Below are 26,744 nucleotides of genomic sequence, written 5' to 3'. Positions count from 1 at the left end.
GTACCAAAAAAAAAAAAAAAAGATTTAAGAGCACTAATAGACCAAAAGAGAAAGACCAGGTTATAATAATGTTATTACTTACACTTTCTTAAGTTCTTCAACTAGAGATGCAAAGGAAACCTGGAAATAGGAAGGCATCCTACTTAGTAGTTTGCTAGAAATATAAATGGTCAGAAACATAAAAGTATGTTACCCTTAAATCTTCCATTACACCAAAATCCAAATGGGAAAAATAAACCTGTGAATTAACTCTTTCTAGATATTTTAAAGCCATAATGATGAAAATAGCATTCTGAAAGCAAGCAGTTTTAAGGTTACTTGTATTAAGTGTAGGCCAAATGAAAAACCATTAGATATATTGAGTTAGTACTTTCAACCAGGTAAAAGAGAAAAGAAAACTAGAAAATTGCCTAATTTCAGGTAGCTTCTTTTACTATTACTTACAGGGTCGTTATGAGTCGGAATCAACTCCACGGCAACACGTTTGGTTTTTATTTTTATTTAGTAGTCTTACGGAAACTGTGGTCGCATAGTGGTTAAGAGCTATGACTACTAACCAAAAGGTCGGCAGTTCGAATCTACCACGCGCTCCTTGGAAACCCTATGGGGCAGTTCTACTCTGTCCTATAGGGATGCTATGAGTCGGAATCAACTCAACAGCAACAGGTTTGGTTTTGGTTTATAGTCTTAGATTTAAACACTCAAAACCTTTTTACAGGCAGTGCCAGTGTTAAAAACGAGATCCATTCCTGAATCTTGTTTTTAAATCAAATTTGTATGTAAGTTGGAACAGGTACGTATGGTTCTTATTAAGAGTCAGTGAGCCAAATGTTTCTTAGTATATAGTATATGTTTTACCTTTCCATGCATATAAAACACTTAAAGAACACTTCTAAACTGCACAATGTTTTCATGAGCGTCACAAAGTAGTCCATGCTTTCCTTATTGTGAACCACTGTATGTTTTTAACTCAAATTTTTAACATAATAAACTTTATGGCAATCCATTCTTAAGTACGAGTTGTCCCTAAATCAGACACCCGTAACCCGGGGAGACTGACTGTATAGCCGTAGTAAGGATGACAATGTATTTAGAGTACTCTACATCATGCCTGGCGTACAGTCAACATTCAGTAAATTGTAGCCTTATTACTAATATTGAAGTCACTAATCATTCACAGATTAAAACTGTAATTGACAAATTCCACCTTGGAATCTGGTGATTAACAGGCTTGGTATGTTTGTATGTAATAGGTTTCTCATTGTTTATTACAAAAAGAGACTGGTTGTAGGATCTACTGTATACATTACCTGATCATTTTGCTTAGCCTTTAAGTCTTGAACTTCCTTTGTCAGAGATGAGTTCTCTGTTCTTAATGCCTTTTTCAAAGAAACATAAGCACAAAATACTTCTGTTTTTTCTTGAAGGAACAACAGCTAGCTTCTCAAAATATAGTAACTTTTTTTTTTTTTTGCTTCTTTTCCTCTGGAAGACTCAGAAATCTGACTTCTTTATATGTCTACAAGTCAATAACTTCTATTGCCAGCCAAATGGATTTTTAATTCAATTATCCCTATAAGTATCTCTAATATCTCCCACAATCTCAAAAAGATAAAGTCTATACTACTGTCAATTAAGCCATTTTCCTTCCTATATCCAAATACCTCTTTTAACTTATTTCTTCTAGCCTATCTTAACCAAGTTAAGACTAATGGTAATCAAAATAGAACTACAGTACTTCCTTTCTTCTGGCCTCTAAAATCGTTTCCTGAACTTCTTATGAAGTCTGCTGGTTATCACTGCAGCACAGGTGGCGGTGGAGAAGCATATATTACAAAGTGTAACAGTAATATCAGCCTCTTTAAGGCAGTAGATGCTACAATCAACTATGCATTTCTGTATTTCAAATAAAACCTTAAATTCAGTAAAAAAAGATGTTATATAAATTTATAAAATATACGTAATTAATATCAAGTTTAAAAGCTATGGGAAATCCCTTATACAAGTTACAACCAACCCCCTTTATGCTCACTAAATTATCCACAAGGAAAATAAATCTACAAAATGCCTTACCTTTAATTCATCCTCTTTAGTAGCCACCTGAATAAGTCCAGTTTCAAGTAATGCTTCTACAGTCTTTAACTTCTCATCTTTTTCTTGAATGCTGAAATGATAAATTTAAAACATTTATCAACTATTTTTCAAGACAATATTTTAAACTCTTAAATATTCTTAAATTCTTAAATATTTTATTGGAGTCAACTCCTTTGTCCATCATTCCTAATAAACTTTTGATTCTAGAAAAGTTCTTCAGGGTCTTTGATCACAGTGTAGGGGTATATCCTCTTCGTTAATATGCAGTACGTGCTGAACCAATGCATGTCTATATGTAAGCCTCAACACATAAATCACTGCTACACATGGCACCTACGAACTATAACATAATCTCAAATGAATCAATAGCATACTACTCTCTTCCAATACGAAGTACAAAGTGAATTTTAAGAATCTAGATTAATGTAGTTAATTATTCCATGATCTCAAATTTGGTAGAAATGAGTCATTAAAATATAAACGGAAAATTTTAACTCTTACCATTTTTCCATTTGTTCCACAACATCTTTATTAGGCTAAAAAAAAAAAAAAAAAAAATCACCAAAAAAGTTTACTTTTATCCAGTTTTCATAAGGTAAACCTATTTTAGAAATAATATTCCATGAAAATTGTTTAAGGTTTTAATTAGATGCAAATTTGAGGAAGATGGTCTATATTTGAAGACTGCTAATAATTACAGAATTGTTCACTTCACGAAAAACAAGAAGACAGAAGAGGACCATCTACACAAGACACAGAAAGAGATGAACTATAAAATGAGCTAGCAAAATCAATTACTGTCCTATGGGTAATTTTTTAAATTACTATCAAAGAAAATCTTAAGGATAAGAGAGAACTTGCCCTACTTCTTTTACATTAATTCAATTCTTCAAATACAAAAAAAATTCAACACTCTCTCCTAATTTTGCTAATCTCTTAAATTTTTCCAATTTGATTATAGTGATTTTCTAGTACCAAACACAAGTCCTCTGATTCCACTTCTTATATATTTCTAAAATTAACTTCTCTTCAGTGTGTAAGTTTAAGCTTTATTTGTACTCATTACTCATATCACAATACCCTAATTCTTCTCCCTGCCTCTAGTTCACAAGCATTGTTTTATCACGGGCACAGAAAGAACTTTCCAAACGGGGAAAAAAAATTCCTTACTATCAGAAGGGAGACAGGAGCTATCAAAACAACATTAAATCAGGTTTATACCATATTTTACACAAATAATGCATGCCTTCCACTTTATTTGCCAACCCCCGCCAATGAGGTATTTTTGTAAGCATGCTAATTTTTTCACAGTAACATGTAAAAAAACTGACACAGATCCACTTATGAAAACACCTGGGGGGGCGGTGGTATCTTTCAGGGGGTGGGATCAGTTGGCAAACAAACATAGAAGGTACCCGTTATTTGCATAAAATGGAAAATTGTGACAAATTGTGGGAAAAGTTCTAAATTTTCCATCACAATGTTTTGTTCATTTTTACTTTCTATGAATGCCACCTAATAGAAAGACTTAACACTATTCTATCCAAGTTATCTTCTCCAAAGCTGTATTATACCTTTAGTCCTACCGGCTTTTCCCCACATAAACTCAAAACAATTCATTGCCGGAGTGACCTTCCTAAAATGCTAAACACTCATTCCCCCTTGTAAAACCCTTCAGTTGAAAGTTCACCCATATGCTTGATCAAGTTCATGATTAATCCCATTGCTTCAAGTCGATTCTGACTCATAGTGACCCTACAGGACAGAGGAGAACTGCCCCACAGGGTTTCCAAGGCTGTAATCTTTACGGAATCAGACTGCCACACATCTTTCTCCTACGGAGCGGCTGGTGGGTTCGAACCACTGACCTTTTGGTTAGGAGCTGCGTGCTTAATCACTGCGCTACCAGGGCTCCCTGAGCTCATGATTAAACCAACCAAAAAACCAAACCCGCTGCCGTCAAGTCGATTCCAACTCATAGCAACCCTATAAGGGAAAGCTCACGCTTAACCCGAAAAAACCCAGGGCCATTAAGTCGATTCCGACTCATAGCTATCCTACAGAACAGAGCAGAACTGCCCCGCAGAGTTTCCAAGGAGCACCTGGCAGATTCGAACTGCCGACCCTTTGGTTAGCAGCCGTAGCACTTAACCACTATGATGCCACTAGGGTTTCCAAGTTCATGATTAGGCCCTACCAAATCTTCCTCTATCCCATGCCCCATATTTTGTAGTTGTCCAATATCATACTAATGCTAATTCTCTGAATATGACAATTTTGCTACACACTGCCATGACTTTGACGACTGTACTCCCCTTAACTGACAAATTCATGGTCATTTTTCAAAATCTAGCTTAGTTGTCCTTCTCTGTGGTTTCTCTCCACCCTCACACTCTTTCAGATAGAATTCATGATCTCTTCCTCTAGACCTAAATACACAGTTTGAGAATTTTATTCATCACACTTTTCTATTTTACATCTCTCCACACTAAACCTTATTCCAGAGGGCAGGAACCAAGTTTCATTCATCTCTGTAGCCTCAGCATGTGCCTGCATATACTCAATAAATATCTGATGAACTGAATTTCCTTTAGCAAGCTTACAGTTTAAACAAGTACTTTTTCGTCATCACCTCATTGAATATTCAGGTGCACAAAACTGACCCAGCTTTAACAACTACTTAACATTTTTACTTTACCTTACATTTTAATTGGTCTAAAATGTCCAATCCTCGTTTCCTTTCTGGGTGATTTTCAAAGCTACGTCTTATACATATTATACAATCAATTCTTCTGCAATATAATCAGACAGCAGGGCAAAGAGAAGAAACTTCCTATTCTTGAAGTTTTCAACTTAATCGTCTTGACCACTGAACCTTAAAAATCTACTGGAGTAAGAAAAATAATGCTACTCCTTTGACAAAAGTCAGGATGCTCAAAAAAGTAGAACACCTCAGAATCCCTCCCCTACCAAAAAAAAAAAAAAAAAGTTTTACTTTATTCTGAGCAACTGAGATCTTGGTAATTGATTCATTTGCTTTATCTGACCATTCACAGCCTACATCCAAACGGAGCCTTCCCTTCTTTAGTGCATAAGCAGGTTGCCTTACCTGATATCTATCGGTTTTCTGCTTCCTACACCTGAAGAAACAACAACTTGGCACCATTACTGGTTTCTGCTTCAATAAGCTCAATCTTTCCCTCCAGGGTAAAAACAAAAATCCATGGGGCAAAGGACTGAATGTTTTACATAACTAAACTGTTCATCTCTCAACTGTCACTTGGAATTCTGACTGCTGGGTAGGAAGGGGTTAAAGAAAAGCAGAAATGAAAGAAATTAAAATTACACTAATCTTTACTTCTTCTTTCACTACAATAACAATAAAAATGACCAAAGAAAAGCCAAAGATATGGTTCTTTGGTCTGTCAAGATGAAAGAAATAAGTAACAACTATAGCCAAAAACACGTAACCTGAGTCAGATGCTTTCCGGACAATTAAAAAAAGGGGGGCTTTCAGAACCAGAAGAAAATTCTAAGAATCATCCAATGGCAGATCTTAAATCGGTATTACAAAATAATGGCCTTCCCCTTTTACAAAATTATTCTCTTGAATAAATCACCTATGAAATTTTGTTCTGTAAAACGTATTAACTTTTTTCTTAACAAAATTCCATCATATGCTGAAAATTGTTACTTTACTGGACTATCTAAAATACACAGAAACATTACAGTAGATAAAACCCTGACTTGATAACACAGCATTTTTTTAATATTTAATTTTTTAAATATTAACTCTGATACGTGATAGGAAATTTCATATTAGATATTAGGATATAATATGATGCTCTAAGAACTGCCACAGAAAATGTTAAATTGACAAGCTTACTGATGTCTATTGATGGGGAAGACCATTTTTAGTAAAGAACAGAAGTTAAATGATTGATTTTTTAGATTGAGGTTTTCTGTTTAAACCTACGCAAGAGTTACCAGAACTATTAATACTGGAATTCTAGGACAGATTCAGAAGTTCCAAGGCATTTAACACCATGAAGTTAATTTTAGGAAGTTTAAAACTTTATTTAATGAAATAGAAGTACATTTTAAAATCTCCGGTAACCAACACACAAAAACTACCTTCTGTTTTTTCAGGGAAGAATTAACACAATGAAAAAATATAAATTGTGAAGTATATAATTTTTCTTCCCTGACATGAAGCTAATGCTAATATATTCATAAGCAACTCCCGCCCCCCCCACAAAAAAAAATGTAATAGGATGCATAGAAAGAATATATTCGAACTATTTTGATACATTTTGCTCTCAGGACAGAAGTACTTGCTTAGACTTTTGTAGACTTACCTTTTCCTGTTAAGGTAGCATGATGTCTTAAAAAACAGAATGGGGTTGAAACCTATACCAGTACTTAAAAGCAGAGTGATGCCGGTCAAAACTGCTTGATGTTTCAGAGACCTCTCTTTCACATGTAGATTATACTTAGATCACAGGGTTGTTAGATTTAAAAATGAACCTTAGGTAAAACGCTTGGCTTGATCTTTGCATATTGCAGACATCTAAACCTTAATTTCTCTTTCTCAGAGTATTTATTTTTTCCATCTCATCTGAGCCTCCTACCCGCATCACCCTTCTGTCTGTATTTATACCAACCCATCAAAACTATAGCAGCCTGACTGGGCATGGTTCCATATACTAGAACCTAGGTGGTGTCTATTCTCTGGCTATTCCTCAGTGTTTCCTTCATACTATTCTCCTATATAACTCCTCAAATTCCAGTTTTTAGAAGTATAAAAATTCTTGATACTAGATGACACATTAGAACAGAAGCTGCATGTTTCTTTAATACTGTTTTAAGTTTTTGGAACATACTTTTTTAGAAGAGATGTTAGTTATTGTAAGTCATAGACCTCCTTTAGCAGACACATGCATTCTTTTTCTTTTATCGTTTTTATTATTCCTTATTATATATTGGCTATTTCTACCCCATAATTCATGAAAACCTTACCTGTTCAGAAACAAGAGTTTGTAGCTTCTGAACTTCTAATTTCAATGATTTGTTTTGGTCATTCAAAATCTGGAAGAAAGAATCTCAGCTTACCATTTTATAATAAAAAAGGCTAAAAAGCACTAATTAAATTTTTTTTTTTTAAATCAAACCCATTTTTGCTTTAAGTACTCATAAAGTACTCATATATACTCAGGTGAATGATATACTGACATAAGAACGCAAATCTTATTGCCTGCAGAAATGCACTCTTACGATTGTTAACACTTTATAATACAGAACCAGAGATTTGCACTGCAGCAACAAGGGAGGCAGACACAACCGTCACAAATACAAACTGAAAAATGCAGAGTGAAGTTGGGATAAAATAAATTTCAAAAGTCTATTAAAAGAACAGGTTAAGGTAATCTAGGCAAAGTCTACAATAAAATTCATTGTTTGTATAAGCCCCCAAATAAGCTTTAGTAGCACTGTTTCAGAATGATTTCATAAAAAAAGTAGTATATCTAAATTCACTTGAGCAGAAAATTATACAAGGTTTTTTTAAGAAGGCTATCGCACATCAAAATAAGTATACAAGTTTAATCACATACCTTAAATTCTTCCATTTTGTTTGAAATTTCACACTGTAGCTGCTCTTCAAGCAATCTTATTTTATCATCCTTAAGATGAATACTATATGAAAGAACACCAACAATCAAAATACATCTACAAAGTTTACACCAATTATGCATACAACTGTCCTCACAATTGTTGCTATGTTTGAGCCCATTGTTGAGCGGCTCATCTTCCAGCACTGTATCAGACAACGTTCCGCTGCTATCCACAAGGCTCACTGGCCAATTTTTTTCAGAAGTAGATCACCACATCCTTCTTCCTAGTCTGTCTTAAGTATGGTATTTGAAATATCGGTGGCAAAGCTTCCAACATCACAGCAACACAGAAGCCACCAGAGTACAACAAAATGACAGACTAGTGGGTAACAATTACACTTGAACATAAATCCTATGAATGGCACTATGTGTAGCACTGTAATCACCTTTTTTGTATCTTCTCCAGTTCATGTGCAGCAGCAGCCTGTATTTGGAATCAGATGAAAATTACATCATTTCTCAGGAAGCACTCAAACTTATCCTTTCATTTATCTTTATAAACTAAAAAGTTGTATTTTCATACATTTGCAGTAAATATAAAGTTATAGCAATAATGTATTTTTCTGTTAATACTTTTTGCTGTCTCATGTTTTTTATTTGTCACTAATCAACTTTTACCCTAATAAAAGTTATAACCTTTTTGGATTAAATAACATAAAGCTAAAACAAGTCACATCAGGATTGTTCTAACTGACCCCTTCAGTACTCCAGGGGCAATCAATTCACCGGACTGAACATCTAATTTCAACATGGAATTTTAACATCTTGGTGGGTTGAGAGACATGGTCAAACAGAACACGCTTGCAACAACACGCTATGCAGAAAACACAAGTAACCATTATATTTACCATCTACATTAATAAAATTAGTGATCATAATAAAATTGATTAGAAATAAGTATATGCAAATTGAAATTCTGAAGTAAATGCTCAAAGGCAATAAAAACCTACCTGTTCATTCGTCAGGGCCTGTAATTTTTGCACTTCAGCTTTTAAGAAAGAATTCACATTCTGCACACTCTGGCAGAAGAAGAAAAAATAGTATTAGAAATATTTAGTACAATTGCCTTTGAAGATTGCAAAGTATTCCTTCTAACCTAAGATTTAAGCAAAGATCTCAAATTACAATTTCTTAGTTAAATTAGAAAGAAACCATTGATTCCTGTTATTTAACATATTTCTCCATCAAATTACTGTGATTTAGATCATGTAAGAAAAGCTCTGTAAACTTTTCTTCTTACAGGGCTAACAAGGATTTTGTATTCTAGAAAAGATATAAGACAATTTCAGGTAAGTTTTAGAGTATTTTCCATTCTTCATTGTCATACTGATTACAAAATTTTCAGTCCTGCAAAATATTTTTGCCATTTATCAGAATAACCATACCTTAAGTTCCTCCTCTTTGCTTGTTAAATGATCATGCTCATTTGCTAAAGAGTCTTCAGTCTGTTTTATCTGCTTATCCTTTTCTGCAATCCTTTAACAAGAAATAGTTTCGTTCAATAAACATTTAGAAATCAAGTCAAAAATCAAAGGATTAAAAGCTTTAAACAGGGTCATCTTTACTTAGGTAGGAGCCCTGGTGGCGCAGTGGTTAAGCGCTAAGGCTGCTAAACAAAAGTTCAGCAGTTCAAATTCACCAGCCGCTGCTTGGAAACCCTATCAGGCAGTTCTACTCTGTCCTACAGGGTTACTGTAAGTCAGAATCAACTCTATGGCAACAAGTTTGGGTTTTTTGCTGTTTACTTAGTCTCTCAAGGCTGTACCTTCCACTCCTATAGCACTTTGTTTATTAATAACTGACATACGCGTTACCACAACTCCTTAAAATACATATCCCTATTTTAAAACTCGAAGTTACAGAGGTTAAGTACGGGTAGTCCCTGACTTACGACATATTCAAGTTACAACAAACTGCACTTAAGATCATCTGTTTTGGGTTTTCTGTTTTTTTTGGGGGGGGGTACATCTTAAAATTTAGTCATATGTACTACACACAATGTTGCAGCATGTAATTTGATGTTATCATTCTCAGATGTTCACTTGCAGATGTTCAACGTTATGACTTACTGTTCAAAACACTGCCATATAGCAGGTGATTAAAATTTTTTTTAAAAAGGGTATTTGGTTTGTGTCAGAACCTACTTATGACGGAGTCGTCGGAACAGAACCCTGTCATAAGTTGGGGACTGCCTGTAATTTGTTTAAGCTCGTGGGGCTAGCAATGTCAAAACCAGATTTCAGGTCTTAGGAACTTGAGTGCTCCATTATCTATACAAAATTACACAACACAAAAAAATGCACAACTTTGTTTTGGGTATACCACCATATAGCTAGGTACAGAGAAGCTGCAACTACTTATTAGACATAAAAACTTATTTCCACTACTCTCAAATCACAATTATTTCTTCCATATAATTGCTAAATCCCAAATGAAAGGAAGTTTGCCCACCTCTTTTTAAGATGATATAAAAACACAGAATGTCTAATGTTTACATACCCAAATCACTGAGAGAAAAAGAGCAAAAGTTGCTACAAGTCTAGTTCAGAGTACTTTCTGAGGAAGTCAGAGAATAAAGTTAATCATAAGTGACCTAGCGGATAACTAAGCAATTAGTTGTGACTAAGCGATTATAACAAATGTGGAAAGGCAGGCTTACACTTTATGTAATTCTTCTAGAACTGAAGCGGAGGTCTAAGGAAGAAAAACAGTTATCAACATAAAAGCATTTGAGATGAAGTTTAAAAGTTGTACAATAATCATCACAACAGTTAAAAATTAAGAGAAATTAAGGTATATAGAGTGGTTAAGCAGTATCTGGCACATGGTGAGTATTCAATAAATAGTAGCTATTATACTGAAAGTAAGTTTGATCACCAACAGCCAGTATGAGAGAGCTACATATCACAAGACATTTCAAATACAACTTGATAGACCTTGAAACTATATAACAGACAAGCGACAAATAGGAAAAACAGCCATAAAGTTCATTTTTCATCCCTGCACTTCTTTTCCTCTGCAAACAACTTTCAGTAATAATATAATCCACTTCATGGTTAAGATAACAGTTGTTTGGTAATACCCACATTCATCTTTACTTTTTAAGAGGTACTTACTTATGACATTCTTTTAGTATTTAATTTTAGATACATTTTCCAAAGTTATCTCTCAGTTGATAATTTAAGATTTCAATCCAATCTAAATCAATCATTTACACATAGACACACTCACCCACTCACCTTTCCCTATATTAAATAATTCTTTCCCAACTAATTTTAGACTAAAGTTTCTACAAAGAAAGCAATTAAGGGGCGGAAGGGAGTTTGCACACTCAAAGCTTTGGGAGTTTGAACTTGCCTGAACCTTAAAAACAAGTTTTTTAATGTTAAAACCACTTTCTACACAGAGAAGTCAGATTTCTAGTTTAACCCAACACTGCCATAATTTCTAGATTTTTAACACTGAAGAACTGAAATTGAAATTCACAGTACTTATATTATGGCAGGAAACCCTGGTGGCATAGTGGTTAAATGCTACGGCTGCTAACCAAAGGCTGGCAGTTCGAGTCTGCCAGGCACTCCTTGGAAACTCTATGGGGCAGTTCTACTCTGTCCTCTAGGGTCGCTATGAGTTGGAATCGACTCAACACCACTGGGTTTGGTTTGTTTTCTTGGTATATTATGGCAATAAGTACCTGAGGTTTTTATCTTTTTCTTATTATTTATATTCCAAAATATATATAAAATATTACAAAACAATGTTGCTAATGATTTACAGGTCTAATAATAACCACCTGCAAAACTCTGGAATATTTCTCATTCACTAAACTGAAGCATAAATTTTAAATTAATCCCTTTTTCAAACACAATCTGAAAGCTATGGTTAACTAACTGCTATCCCCCCAGGGTATGTAAGGTTTTCCCCACGGCTAGTCGAAACATCTGGAGACCTTGGTGGCATAGTGGTTAAGAGCTACAGCTGCTAACCAAAAAGATGTCAGCAGTTTGAATCCACCAGTTTGTCCTTGGAAACCGTATGGGGCAGTTCTACTCTGTCCTATAGAGTCACTATGAGTCGACATCAACTCGACAGCAATGGGTTAGTCAGCATCTAGAAACCAATATTCTAAACACTGTTTGGCCAATTCCTCCCATTATGTGACAGGACTGTGGACATTTTTTTCCCCCATGGTAAAACCTCTCTAATCCACTTACCAACTGGTCATATTTGGATTTCTTTCTTGATGTAATTAGCACTGTACATAATAAACTGAGTGTTTAGCACTTGGAATCACTGTTGATTCACTGGACTAGTCTCCCAGCTGCCAGTCCAGTGCTTTGCGTTCAGATGTTTGTTCAAATGGTTAGGAAGCTATTGTTAATGCTAAGCAATAAGAAAATACCATTACCTGGGCTGCTATCTGAGAATGGAATTGCTGAATTTGAGCTTTCAAAGCTTCATTCTGCTCCAAAATATCCTTTCATAAATAGCAACCAAAAAGGAGAGGAAAACAGTGTGCTATTAATAAATATACAATGTATTAGAACACAGTGAGTTACTAGCATATCTTTAGAAAGGCATTATTTTAAACAATGACCACACATTTTATTCTGAGTTAATTTCAAGGTAGAAGTTAAGAATGTCTTGTGCTGTTTCTAATCTAATACAAGAAGCACAAGACAGTAGGTAATTACATCTTCAAACATACCATATTGTGACAATTCTCACGTCTTGAGAACTGCTCAAAGGTTAAGGTATAATTATTCTTCACCACTTTAGAATTAGGTAAGGTAGATATACTATCTTTTCTACACACAGGCATCCAATCACTGCCTCTTTATTTTTTTAAAAGAGAAAAACAGATACCTGAACTTGCATTTGTAAAGATTCTTCTTTGTTCACCCTTTTTTGCTCCGATTCCATTAATTGCATTAGTCTTTGCTCCAACTGCTGTTTTGATACCAAGGTATCTGTAAGCTTACTGTGCAGGCTCTGTACTTCATTTTCTTTGGCCACAAATTTACTCTGTAAATCTGTAACAAACATTACATTTTACAAATGTCTTTTCCTTCATCTGGCTACTCTGACTCATCTTTAGTTTAAGCATTATCTCCTCTAGAAAACTTTCCATGAATCTCTCCCCTGCTTCCTGCTCCTGTGTGCTCCCCTCAAGGCCTATGCTCACCTTTATCATAGCACCTGCCTGAGAGCAAACTTTGTGAAGTCAAAGATTGCCTTTTCTCTAACTTCAGAACTGTGCTCAAGGCTTGATACACAGTACATACTCAATAAATGTATTAACTGAATAGTTTATGGATGGTTAAAAACTGTTATATAATTTCTTGGCAGTAGTCTTTATTTTACAAAAAAAAATTTAATAAGTTATTTAGCAAATTCGTTGTGAATTTCATGTACTCTCTTGCCTAGAGAATGGCGAAAGATGCTAAAGAAATCTATTTGAAGGGTAACAAACGTCCTCATTTAAGATGAAGTAGTAAAATTTTTGTCTGCAATAAAAATTTAAAAACAAAAAACTTTTCTGTCTGCTTCTCTTCTTAGAAACAACCCAAAAACTACAAGAAAAATGAGAAACACAATCTTTGATATAATCAGAAAATAAATATAATCCCAAATCACAATAAATGAAGACAATGTGAACGGCAGAAAAATCATTAACTTGGCAGAGAAGAGGAATGGGGAAAGTTTTCCAGAAATCAGGAAAGGCTCAGGAAATGGAAATACCTGACCTAATTTGAGATTTCAAAGCCTCACTCTGCTTCAAAATATCCTTTCATAAACAGCAACCAAAAAGGAGAGGAAAAAAGCGTGTTATTAATACAAGATGTATTAGAACACAGTGAGTTATGCCATGAGAAAACACCCCCCCCAACATAAACAAGTCCAAATCTGAAATAAATGAAGGAATGTGTGTATGTGTTCTAAGAAATGTAAAATGTTACAATGATAAAAGGATGATAATTAACAGAACAGCACTCAAGAAAGAGCTCATGAAAATTAAACATGTAATGGTCATATCTGAGATTAGAACAGAGAGCATCATATTTCTTACCAGCAACACTAAAAGTTAAAACATTGAATTGATGCCTTCAAAATTCTGTGAGGATATTATTTCCAACCTAGAACTCTATATCCAGTCAAGCTACCAATCAAGTATAAAAGGTAGGATGATAAAGGTATTTTCAGAACACAAAGCTTCAACAAATGTACTTCAGGACATACTTTCATGAGACCACTACTATAAAAACTCATAAAAGGGTTACACACAAAAAGAAACAATCTTTGATGGTTATGAGGGAGGGGAGGGGCAGAGAGGGAAAAACACTAAACAGACAACAGATAAATGGTAACTTTGGTGAAGGGTAAGACAGTGCACAATACTGGGGCAGTCAGCACAACTTGTACAAAGCAAGGTCATGGAAGCTCCATAAATACCAAACTCCCTGAGGGACCGAATTACTGGGCTGAGGGCTGTGGGGACCATGGTCTAGGGGAACATCTAGCTCAACTGGCCTAACACAGTTTATAAAGAAAATGTTCTACACTCTACTTTGGTAAGTAACATCTGGGGTCTTAAGCCTGTGAGCAGCCATCTAAGATACTCCAATGGTCTCACCCCTTTGGGAGCAAGGGACAATGAAGAAAACTAAAGACACGAGGGAAGAAGTACTGCCTCCACAGGCTGAGTCCAGTACAACCAGATGGTGCCTGACTACTCATTCTTCTCCAGACAGAGCTGGAGAAAAATGTTGCATTACTCATTCTTCTCCAGACAGAGCTGGAAAAAAATGTAGAACAAAATTCTAACTCACAAAAAAAGGCCAGACTTACTGGCCTGACAGAGACTGGAGAAACCCTAAGAGTATGGCCCCCCAGACACCCCTTCAGCTCAGTAATGAAGTCACTCCTAAGGTTCACCGTTCATTCAAAGATTACACAGACTCATAAAACAAAATGAGACTAAATGGGCTTACCAGCCCAGGGCCAAGGACTTAAAGGCAGGAGGGGACAGGAAAGCTGGTAATAGGGAACCCAAGGTCGAGAAGGGGAGTGTTATATCATGGGGTTGTTAATCAATGTCATAAAATAATGCGTACTGTTCAATGAGAGGCCAGTTTGTTCTGTAAACCTTCGTCTGAAGTACAACTTAAAAAAAAAAAGGTAAATACATGTTATTTATTAATGTAAAAAAAAAAAGATATACTCCCATGAAGTGGCTGAAAAGATATACTCTACTAAATGGGTGGAAAGGCAGCAAGATGACAGTGATATGGGATTTGGAAACAGGGAAGAGACATAAAAAAACGTCTCAGGAAGACAGCTATGGAGCTAACCTAGAAAGGAAAGCAATGAGTACTAGAGCAGTAGTAGGCTGGAGGACTCCACAAGGGATATTACCAGGAAAAGCCAGAACTTATAGATTCTCTAATACCTAATACGTTGAGAGGCTGTGAGGCAGAAAGGAAAGGACAGTTTAATCACAGATAAAATTTTAAAACAAAAAATCAAGCAAGTGAAAAAAAAAGAAGTAATTGGTTTCAGGAAACAAAGAGTAGTTTAAGAAGAACTGCAATTTTAATATATATCTTGGCTCAGCACTCAGTTATGCAGTCATAGTGATATAAAAATTGACTATTGATATAATAGAAAAACACACATAACCATATCACGAGAATGAGGGGAAGATGGGAGAAATGTCATAACAGTGTTAAGCCCTCATATTTTGTAGTAATAAGTTAACAGATGCTTAGTCACTGATCGAGATAGTAGTATAAATAGAAATTGTATGCTTATTTAGAAGTATGAAAGAAAATACTAAAAGCACTAGGTGACAGTTCACAGTGACTACTTCTAGTGAGAGTAAAATGGGAGATTACTCTTTATAGTTAGAAGTCTTAGCAAGATTTATGTGTGTTTCACTGATGTAAATATAAAACATTAACTTGAAAGTAAACTATTGTATCTTAACATAAATGCCAACTTTGAATGTGAAAAAAAAGGCCTTCAAATATCTTGGGTATATTTAGATATGGAACCAGAGGAAAATTCCTGGAGGGAATCAGAGGAACCAAAGGGGTCAAAAGAGCCAAAATACAGTTCTGTATTTTACTAGCTCGCCCCCTCTCTCGTGGGAGGAAAGGGGTAGTAGAGATGTAAATGATACATAAGATACAAGCTCCATTATCTCCCAGGTAGATCCATCAAATTAAGAATAGATAAGTAGTACAAGTGAGCATTTTAAATAAGCAGCTTTAAGCAAACTTCTTAGGGTGATAATGCCCCTCACTGTTCTTCTCCTCACAATATAGGAAATGAATCCTTTCTTAAAAACAGAAAAATAAAATGAAGAGTTAATCAAGGAACCAAAAGGAATAACTACACAAAGCAAATACACACAGCTAGGCTCTCATTACCCTATTAAATATTATTATTTTGCCCATAACCTAATGCTTTGGATAAAGCCAGTAGGTAGCTTATTTTTAAAGCCCTGGCAAATGTCAGAGAAATAAATATACCATGAAAGTATAAAAGATATTTTTATTAAGAGCTATTTTTATTTTATAACCAAAATGCCCAATTATACTCTATGATACAGAGGAAACCCTGATGGCATAGTGGTTAAGAGCTATGGCTGCTAACCAGAAGTTCAAATCCACCAGGCATTTCTCGGAAACCCTATGGGGCGGTTCTACTTTGTCCTACAGGGTCGCTTATGAGTCAGAATCAACTAGACAGCAACGGGTTTGGTTTTTTGGTTTTCACAATGTAGACGCAAGGAAATTTTACCTAGAACTATATACAAAATGTATGTGAATACCTCTTCCCTTTACCTTGCTGTGCTGCCTCATGTTCTGCCGTTCTCTTCCTGATATAACTCTGGACTTCTTCCCACCTTCTCTCAGCTTCTTGTAGTTGAACCTTGACATTTAAAAAGAAATGATGAACAAAAGAAAATGATTCACCTTTTTTTTTTTAAAGTAAGGCACCCTCTATACTGTTATGTCATAAAACTCTTTACTGTAACTAGTCTCCTACATTTTAATAAGCTAAGCAGATACACTCAGTCTGAAAGCCATTTATTTATCAAGCACAGACATCCAACCCTCCAATATACAGGATTTACTAGCTGGAGATAATTTCAAAAACCCAATTTTTGTGCTGTTGGATCAAGGTAGCTACTATGTCTATGATCTGATCCACTGAGCTATGACCTGTTCTCCATTAATCTTCCTTCAGCTGATAAGCATTCCAAGACTGGAAGGTGTGTTTGTTGCTAAGTCTCAGTAAATGCCTAAAATTCATATTATAAGGTACATGGATTTATAGCACGGCACTCCCATTATGACTATTATCTTTTATGTCATTTATCTACTTATCCATATCTGTAGAGAACAGATTTCCATATCTAGAAATTACAGCTCTAAACCCACCACCAAGACCAATATTATATATATGATATCCATGAAAACTTCAAGAACAAAAGTTACTCATACTATTTTCCACACTCAATTATTCTCAAAGCCCATTCAACCCCTACTACTCTGCAACTGGTATCAAGATGTAACTGTTTATCAATGGTCTACGTTGGAATCTGTCTAACACAGTGAGGTTGCATTTAACTTCTACAAATTGAACTATATTTCTCAACTGGACTTACTAAGAAATTCCAAGTTATGACTGATAAAAGAGAAGCTAAAGATAATTTCTGTACATGATTTCTGCCTTACACATGCAGACCCTGACCCCCGTATGTAAGACAAAATTCTACAGATTATTTTTTTTTTATACTTGTCCATCAGCTGATTCTTTTTGTATCTTCAGTTTTTAACTTCAAGTTTAAGCCTATACTCAATTGTTTCATAACGGCATAGGCTTCCATAAAGGCAGAGCACTTAGACTACAGGTACCAATAAGCCTCAAACTACATTTCTCAAACCTATATACACATTTAGATCAAAGAAGTGAATATCTGCATTATTCATGAAACAAATAAAGGCAAGAATAAATCACCTTCAACTGAGTAACTGCTTGCTCTGCATTCTTCTTTTGGGCTTCCTCTTGTTGTAGCTTTCCTGTTTTCTCAGTCAGCTCATTCACCAACCTGGCATAATCCTGGCGCAGTTTATTTAGTTCAGCAGACTGCCTGAAAACAGTAACTGGATTAAGAACGTTCCCTTATTACAAACACATCTAAGGAATGGATAAGCTAAACATATTTTATGTGAATTTTTCTGAGCTACTAATTTCATTTACAAAAAAATATATCCCAGCTAACTGAAAATGGAACAGTAATAATTTACCACTAATAATGAAGTTTGCTAACTGTAATTCCTGAATAATCTGATTCTGGTGACAATTATACAAATTCTAAAACTACTAGAAAATATCAAGAAAAATGGATTATTACAGTTCATGAGCATGATCTCAAACTGGCTGTCTGAAAAACCTATTAAAATCAACCGGTCAGGTTTCTTACTTACTCTGTGTGAGCATACTAGTCTCTCTAGGGCACTGTTTCTCAAAGTTTGGCCCCAGAGCCACCCACATCACTATTATAAGGAATCTGTCTTAATATGCATTCCTGGGGTCTACCTCAGAGTCATTAAATCATAACCTTTTAAGAACAGAAATCAGGATTTTTTTTTTTTTAGCTATCTTGCCAGGTAAATAAATATTATTCATTTCAGAACAAAGACGTTTGAGAACTACTCAAGGGGATAGTATAAAACTTGTAAATTCAGTCTCATATAAATTTACAGACTGTTCCACTGGTGTTGCTAGTACTCATCATACAGAAATTTAGCTGAAGAAGTTCTTTACATAGCAAAAGAGAACTGGTTTTGAAAACCAACTCATTTCAGAAACGGAAGTCTAGAGGAGGTAGTCCAAGATGGCAGAGTAGTCAGAAGCCTTACAACAACCCTCTTACAACAAAACCGGAGAACAAGCGAATCGGATGTAGATGACAACTTGGGAACCCTGAGCATCAAAGGCAAGGCTGAATAATCAGAGAAAGTGCCAAGTGAAAGGAGAGACTACACAAAAAAAAGCCGATACAAAGCAAAAATTAAGGGATTTGTAGAAACCAGACCAGCCTCACAAGAAATATCAAAGGGAGTCCTTTGGCACAGAACCAAAAACATCAAACAACAACCTGAAATTAGGACAAAGAAGAGCATCAGCCAAATACCAACCCAGATAAAGAATTTTCAAAAATAAAACAAGGCTAAAAGGTAGAAACAAGAAACCAGAGACATCAACCCATAAATGATGACAAAGTCAAAACAAGTAGAGGGAATAAATGGGGTAGTTATACATCTTTCGTATGGAGAGGAAGTCAAGGTGATATCGAGAAATAAAAAACTGCTTTGAAATTAGGAAGATAAAGGTAGATTGCAAGGTAACCACAAAGAAAGTCAATAAACCTACTCAACAAAATAAAGAATAAAAACATAAAGACTCAGTAAACGCAAAACCAACAACAACGGAAGAAATTTTAAAAAATCCACAAACGAAAGGAACTCAACACAGAAAATTAAGCGGAACTGAAAAACCATCAACACCACAAAAAAAAAACCACAAAACAGTAGTAAACTCATGCCTATCAGTAATCATACTGAATATAAATTGCTGAAATGCACCAGTAAAGAGACAGAGTGGCAGAATGGATTAAAAAAAACACGGCCCGTCATTACACTGTGTACAAGAGACACACCTTAGACACAAAAGCATAAATAAACTCAAAGATGGGAAAAAATACATCAAGCAAACAATAAACAAAAAAAGAGCAAGAATGACAATGTTAATCTCAGATAAAATACGCTTTTAGGCAAAATCTACCATAAAATTACACATAAAAATTAAAGGATCAATTCACTAAGAGGACAGAACTATAATAAATATATACACAACTAGAGACCATCTCAAGAATAGATTTGGCATGTTAAACACTAATGACCGAAGACCAGACGAGTTGTGGAGCGACATCAAAGACATCATACATGAAGAAAGCAAAAGGTCATTAAAAAGACAGGAAAGAAAGAAAAGGCCAAAATGGATGTCAGAGAAACTCTAAAACTTGCTCTTTAACGTACAGTAGCTGATGAAGTAAAAGAGTCGAACAGAAGACTTCAAACGGCAGCTCGAACAAAGTGAAATATTATAATGACATGTACAAAGACCTGGAGATGGAAAATCAAAAGAAAAGAACACACTCTGCATTTCTCAAGCTGAAAGAACTGAAGGAAAAATTCAAGCCTAGAGTTACAATATTGAATGATTCTAGGGGGCAAATATTAAACAACTCAGGAGGCATCAAAAGATGGAAGGAATATATAGAATCACCACACCAAAAAGAACTGGTCAACGTTCAACCATTTCAGGAGGTACCATATGTGCAGGAACCAATGGTACTGAAGGAAGAAGTCCAAGCTGCACTGAAGGCACTGACGAAACTCAAGGCTCCAGGAATTGACGGAATATCAATTGAGATGTTTCAACAAATGGATAAACCACTGAAAATACTCACTTGTCCGTATCAAGAAATATGGAAGACAGCTACCTGGCCAACCGACTGGAAGAGATCCCTATTTATGCCTATTCCCAAGAAAGGTGATCCCACCGAATGCAGAAATCATTGAACATTACTATTAATATCATCAAAAACCAAAAACCAAACCCAGTGCCATCGAGTCAATTCCAACTCATAGCAACCCTATAGGACAGAGTAGAACTGCCCCATAGAGTTTCCAAGGAGCGCCTGGCAGATCTGAACTGCCAACCCTTTGGTTAGCAGCCGTAGCACTTAACCACTACGCCACCAGGGTTTCCTATTAATATCACACCTAAGTAAAATTTTGCTGAAGATCATTCAAAAGCAGCTGCAGCAGGAACTGCAAGAAATTCAAGCTGGATTCAGAAGAGGACACGGAACCTGGGATATCACTGCTGATGTCAGATGGATCCTAGCTGAAAGCAGAGAATACCAGAAAGATGTTTACCTGTGTTTTACTGGCTATGCAAACGCATTTGACTGTGTGGATCATACCAACTATGGATAACACTGCAAAGAATGGGAACTCTAGAACGTTTATTTGTGCCGAAAAACCTGTACATAGATCAAGAGGCAGTTGTTCAAAGAGAACAAGGGGATACTGTGTGGTTTAAAATCAAGACAGGTGTACGTCAGGGTTGTATCCTTTCACCATACCTATTCAATCTGTATGCTGAACAAATAATCAAAGAAGCTGGACTACATGAAGAAGAATGAGACATCAGGATTGGGGGAAGGCTCGTTAACAACCTGCATTATGCAGGTGACACAACTTTGATTGCTGAATGTAAAGAGGGCTTGAAGCACTTACTAATGAAGATCAAAGACCACAGCCTTCAGTATGGATTACACTTAAACATAAAGAGAACAAACATCCCCACAACTGGACCAATAAGTAACATCATGATAAATGGAGAAAACACTGAAGCTGTCACGGATTTCATTTTACTTGGATCCACAGTCAACACCCATGGAAACAGCAGTCAAGAAATCAAAAGATGCACTATATCAGGCAAATCTCCTGCAAAAGACCTCTTTTAAAGTGTTGAAAAGCAAAGATGTCACCCTGAAGATTAAAGTGCACCTGACCCAAGCCATGGTGTTTTCAATGGCCTCCTATGCATGTGAAAGCTGGACAATGAATAAGGAAGATGGAAGAAGAACTGACGCCTTTGAATTGTGATGTTGGTGAAGAACATTGAATATATCACGGACTGCCAAAAGAACAAAGAGATCTGTCTTGGAAGAAGTAAAACCAGAGCACTCCTTAGAAGCAAGGATGGTGAGACTATGTCTCACATACTTTGGACATGTTGTCAGGAGGGATCAGTCCCTGGAGAAGAACATCCTGCTTGGTAAGGTAGAGGGTTAGAGGGTCAACAGAAAAGAGGAAGGCCCTCAATGAGATGGACTGACACAGTGGCTACAACAAGGGGCTTAAGCATAACAACAATTCTGAGGTGTAGGACCAGGCAGTGTTTCGTTCTGTTGTACACAGGGCCGCTATGAGTCGGAACCAACTTGATGGCACCTAACAACAATAACAATGACAGGGTTCCAAAATACATAAACTCTAACAGCACTGAAAGGAGAAATAGTTCTACAATAGTAGGAGCCTTCAACACACTATTTTCAGTGAAAGACACAACTTGAAAGAAACTGGACAAAGACACAGGAGCGCTAAATGCCACAATCGACCAATTAACTCAACCTCACAGACATAGCACAACACTCCAACAGCAGCAAAGTACACTTTTTTCTTTTGTGAAAACGTCAATACTAACCAAAGCAATTTATAGATATAATGTAATCCCAATCCAAATTCCAACAATATTTTTTAACAAGATGGAAAAACTCATCACCAACTTTGGAAGGAAAGGAAAAGAGGCCCCAGTAAGTAAAGCATTACTGAAGCATAAGAACAAAGTAGAAGCCTCACAGTACATGATCTCAGAACCTACTATACAGCCATGATAGTCAAAACAGCCTGGTACTAGTACAAGGACAAACGCATAGACCAATGAAACAGAATTCAGAACCCACACGTAAATCCAGCCACCTACAGATAGCTGCCCTTCGACAAACGGCCAAAGTCCATTAAATGGGGAAAAGACAGTCTCTTTGACAAATGGTGCTGGCAAAACTGGATATCTATCTGTAGAAAAACAAAACAGAACCCATTCCTCAGAGCATACACAAAAACTAACTCAAAATGGGTCAAAGACCTAAATATAAAACCTAAAACTATAAAAGATCATAAGAAGAAAAAATAGGGACAACGAACGATAGGGCCCCTAACGTATGGCAAGAATAAAATACCAAACATAACTTAAAATGCATAAACAGCAGAAGATGAACTAGATAAATGGGACCTCCTAAAAATTAAACACTTGCGCTCATCAAAAGACAGTTCCAAAAGAATAAAAAGAACCTGTAGGCTGGGAAAGATTTTTGACTATGACATACCCAATAAGGGTCTAATCTCTAAAATTTACAGAAAACTTCAACACCTCAACTACAAAAAAATGAACAATCCAATTATAAAATGGGCAAAGGAAATGAACTCCACCAAAGAAGACACTCAGGTGCCTAACAAACACATGAAGAAATGCTCGTGATCATTAGCCATTAGAAATATGCAAATTGAAACTAAAATGATGTACCATCTCACCCTGACAATGGCGCTAATCAAAAAAATAGAAAATAAATGTTGGTGAGGTTGTGGGGAGGCTGGAACTCTTATAACTGCTGTTGGGAATGTAAAATGGTACTACTATGGAAAATGGTAAGGCACTTCCTTAAAAAGCCAGAGATAGTAATACCATATGATCCAGCAATCCCCTTCCTAGATATATACCCTAAAGAATAGACATGTGCACACCCCTGTTCATTGCAGCGATTATTCACAATAGCAAAAAGATGGAAACAACCTAAGTGCGCATCAATGGATGAATAGATAAACTGTGGTACATACACACAACAGAATACCACACAATGATAAAGAATAATGACGAATCCATGAAACATCTCACAGCATGGGTGAATCCGGAGGACACTATGCTGAGTGAAATAAGCCAAACACAAAAGGACAAATATTGTATGAAACCATTATTTTTTAAAAAAGAAAAGGTTTACATGCAAGAAGGAAAAAGAAATTCTTTGACAGGTCACCAGGGATGAGAGGGAGAGGGAGGGAAAACTACTAACCAGATAGAAGACACATGTTCATATTGGTTAAGGGAAAGGCGATACATAATATGGGGGAAGTCAGCACAACAGGACCAAAGCAAAGGAAGAAATTGAGAGCAATGCAAGGATAAAGGACAACTATGGTAACTACTGTAAGAGAGACAATTCTGCAATAGTAGTATTAACAATTTATGTAAGGATACACATGTAGATAGGTATGTTAAAGAGGTGCAGGAGGGTGCAAGGGAGCAACACCTACCTGTAGATTAGGTTAGGTTGTGGGAATTTCAACATAAATAATTGTAGTTGCTGCATGCATACTGATATAGGCAATAGTGCACACAAGGGCCCAGCCACAGAAAGTTCCTAGATATAACCAAATAACTCACTGGACAAAGTTCCTAAGCCTTCAAAGGGTAAGGATTATAGGCTCAGAGGACATCTACATCAATTAGGACAACATAGTTCAGAAAGAGTGTTTTATATTCTACTTTGGTGAGTTGGGTCTGGGGTCTTAAAAGCTTGCAAGTAGCCATCTAAGATACAACTATTGGTCTCTTCCCATACAGAGCAAAAGAGAGTAAAGAAAACCAAAGACTCAAGGGAGCAATTAGACCAAAGAACTAACGGACCACATGAACCACAGCCTACACAAACCCAAGACAGAACAAGATGGTGCCCAGCTTTCACAACCAATCACTCTGACTGGGATCACAACAGAGGATTCTGGACAGAGCAGGAGAGAAATGCAGAACAAAAAAATCAAATTCACAAAAAAAAAAAAACTTACTGGTCTGACAGACTGGAGGAACCCCAAGACTATGGCCCTATGATACCCTTCTGACCTGGAAATGAAGCCATTCCCAAAGACTACTTTCCAACCAAACAACAGACACCCCATAATAGAAACAGTAACATCTGAGAGGAACCTGCTCCTTAGAACAATTAATTATATGAGATGGGATGGTCAACATTTGCCCAAAAGTAAAGATGAGAAGGCAGGAAGGGGCAGAAAAATCCAGATAAAGGATATGGGGAACGCCGGATGGAAATGGAGAGAATGCTGACACACTGTAGGGAACACAACCAATGTCACTGAATACTTTATGTACAAACTACTGAATGAAACCTGATTTGCTCTGTAAACTTTCACCTAAAGCACAAAAAAGGAACAAAAGTCCAACCAATTACTATTAAATACCATTTGATGATTCAAGAAAATACTCTGCCATTCAAATGAAAAAACATTTGGAAACATACTTGCTTTCCAGCTGGCTGGTAGTGTTGCTGACAGCATCTCTCAGTATGCCATTTTCCTGCTTCAAATGAGCTATCTCTGCCTCCATCTTCTCACGAACTTGCTGAAACTAAAATTATTTTACACAGGTAAGATTTAGAAAACAGTGATTGTCAGGACTAACTTTCAAGAGAAACTCCTAGGATGAGAACACAAAAAGCACCAACAAAATGAAGTTTGGACCATACTTCTCAAATAAAAACTTAAATTTAAAAAAAAACTGTATTTTGTTAGTGATGAATGCAAAGGAAATATATGTCACAGTATTTAAGAGCAAAAGTAGATGCGAGCTGTTATTATATTCGAAATACAAAATTAACACATGCAGAGACAATGTTCAAAACTAAAAGACGATTTAGAATTTCCCTCCTACCCAATACACCTAAAGAAAATTTTCAGTAATGCCAAGTTTAAAAACTGAAAATAGGCTCAATACTAGTGCACAAAGTGAGCCATAATCAAATACATGGCAATTTCATTACACAAAAATCTGCTTGTTAATATACTCTGATCTTTATTTTTTTCAGAATTACAGTCAAAAAGATAAAGAATGCCAAATCTTATTTCCACATAAGGATATTTCTTTCTCTAATATATGAAATAATCTTACTTATAAATCTTAGTAAACCTATCCAATTAAGAGAAATTAAGGTATATGTTTCTGTTTTGCAACAAATTTATATGGAATCTATCATCCCGGCCTTTACATGCAATCAAATAAAAAATTAAAGTTACTCAAACATCTTTCATCACCAATAAAAGATTATCTCTAGAAGCAGACTTGACTAACTTTCAAATGAATAGTAAATAGGCATTATGGGGAAGAAAAAAATTACTTGAGGCTAAGAAAATCAGTTCTTCAATAACCTGAATAATGGAAGAGAGACTATTCCACGTAGCTGGGGGTTGAGATGATGGAGGACTGGGCTAAATAAAAGCACAGAAACAGTGGATGGGAGTACCTGGAGTAAGCAGCAACATGACAGGGTAAGAACCTGACAACAGGGTCACTTACTTCTTTTCTGCCATTTGTGGCAATTTGAGTGGAAAATCCGAGACTTTCAAAGCAGTGAAGAATAATTTAAAAGTTTTAACAGACTAGCAATATGACCAAAACAATATTTTATAAAAAATTAATCTGGTAGCAATTACAGGCCAGAGTGGAAATAAGAGACCTATTTAAGAAGGCTGTCTAATTATTTTTGTATGAGATAATAAACTAAGGTGATTTATGAGAATTGGATGCAAGGCTAACTAGAAATACTCTAAGATTTCAGAACAAACTGGGCAAGGAAGAGAGAAGAGAAAGGTTTTATTCAAGCGTATGGATAATAATGCCTCAAAATACTGGAAAATAAAAACAAGCTAACTGTCAGAGTCTGATTGCAGACATATGTTAGATTTGAGGTGATGATTAAAAAAAACTATTTGAGGTGATAGGGCTTCCAAATTGAAGTATTAGCCAGCAGATGGAAATAATCATTTCAAGAAGTCATTAGTCCAGAAAGTTCAATTTAGAGGGATGTAACCTTAGGAGCCCTAGTGGCACAATGGTTTAAAGCACTCAGTTGCTAACCGTAAGCTCAGTGGTTTAAATTCACCAGCCACACTATGGGAGAAAGATGTGGCAGTCAGATCCAATACAGATTACAGCCTAGGAAACCTATCGGGCAGTTCTACCCTGTCCTATAGGGTCACTATGAGTCAGAATCAACTTGACGGCAAAGAACATCATCATCATCATAAGCCCACATCGCAGCAGACCCAAACCAAGTTCTTAAATAACCTCTTCATTAGTAATAAAGACGTAATTTTGATATCTTAAAAACAATAAAAAAAATCATCAGTCCAGATCTAACCAGAATCATGAGACATGGGAAAAAACAGTAAGAATTGTACCTTATGAAATGTTGATAGAAGA

The 26,744-nt window shown here is 35.9% G+C and overlaps 1 protein-coding gene across 11 annotated transcripts in view; it reads right to left on the bottom strand.

The window, feature by feature from the left end:
- KTN1 (kinectin 1) overlaps positions 1-26,744 on the bottom strand; it is a 118,771-nt gene that overhangs the window by 34,566 nt on the left and 57,461 nt on the right. For all 11 annotated transcript variants that reach the window (XM_049899264.1, XM_049899260.1, XM_049899269.1 and 8 more), the window contains 15 exons: positions 24,787-24,893; positions 17,796-17,928; positions 16,616-16,703; positions 12,633-12,799; positions 12,175-12,243; positions 10,426-10,460; positions 9,152-9,242; positions 8,717-8,785; positions 8,153-8,190; positions 7,707-7,788; positions 7,114-7,182; positions 2,596-2,630; positions 2,074-2,164; positions 1,311-1,379; positions 83-120 (listed from right to left, as the gene is read on the bottom strand). In XM_049899264.1, coding sequence (XP_049755221.1) covers positions 83-120; positions 1,311-1,379; positions 2,074-2,164; positions 2,596-2,630; positions 7,114-7,182; positions 7,707-7,788; positions 8,153-8,190; positions 8,717-8,785; positions 9,152-9,242; positions 10,426-10,460; positions 12,175-12,243; positions 12,633-12,799; positions 16,616-16,703; positions 17,796-17,928; positions 24,787-24,893 — 1,181 coding nt within the window. The remainder of the gene's footprint in view (positions 1-82; positions 121-1,310; positions 1,380-2,073; positions 2,165-2,595; positions 2,631-7,113; positions 7,183-7,706; positions 7,789-8,152; positions 8,191-8,716; positions 8,786-9,151; positions 9,243-10,425; positions 10,461-12,174; positions 12,244-12,632; positions 12,800-16,615; positions 16,704-17,795; positions 17,929-24,786; positions 24,894-26,744) is intronic.

The sequence above is a fragment of the Elephas maximus genome, chromosome 10 (assembly GCF_024166365.1).
Source record: "Elephas maximus indicus isolate mEleMax1 chromosome 10, mEleMax1 primary haplotype, whole genome shotgun sequence".
Lineage (NCBI taxonomy): Eukaryota > Metazoa > Chordata > Mammalia > Proboscidea > Elephantidae > Elephas > Elephas maximus.
The sequence above is the reverse complement of the archived record's forward strand: the minus strand, read 5'-3'. Positions and strand labels throughout refer to the sequence as shown.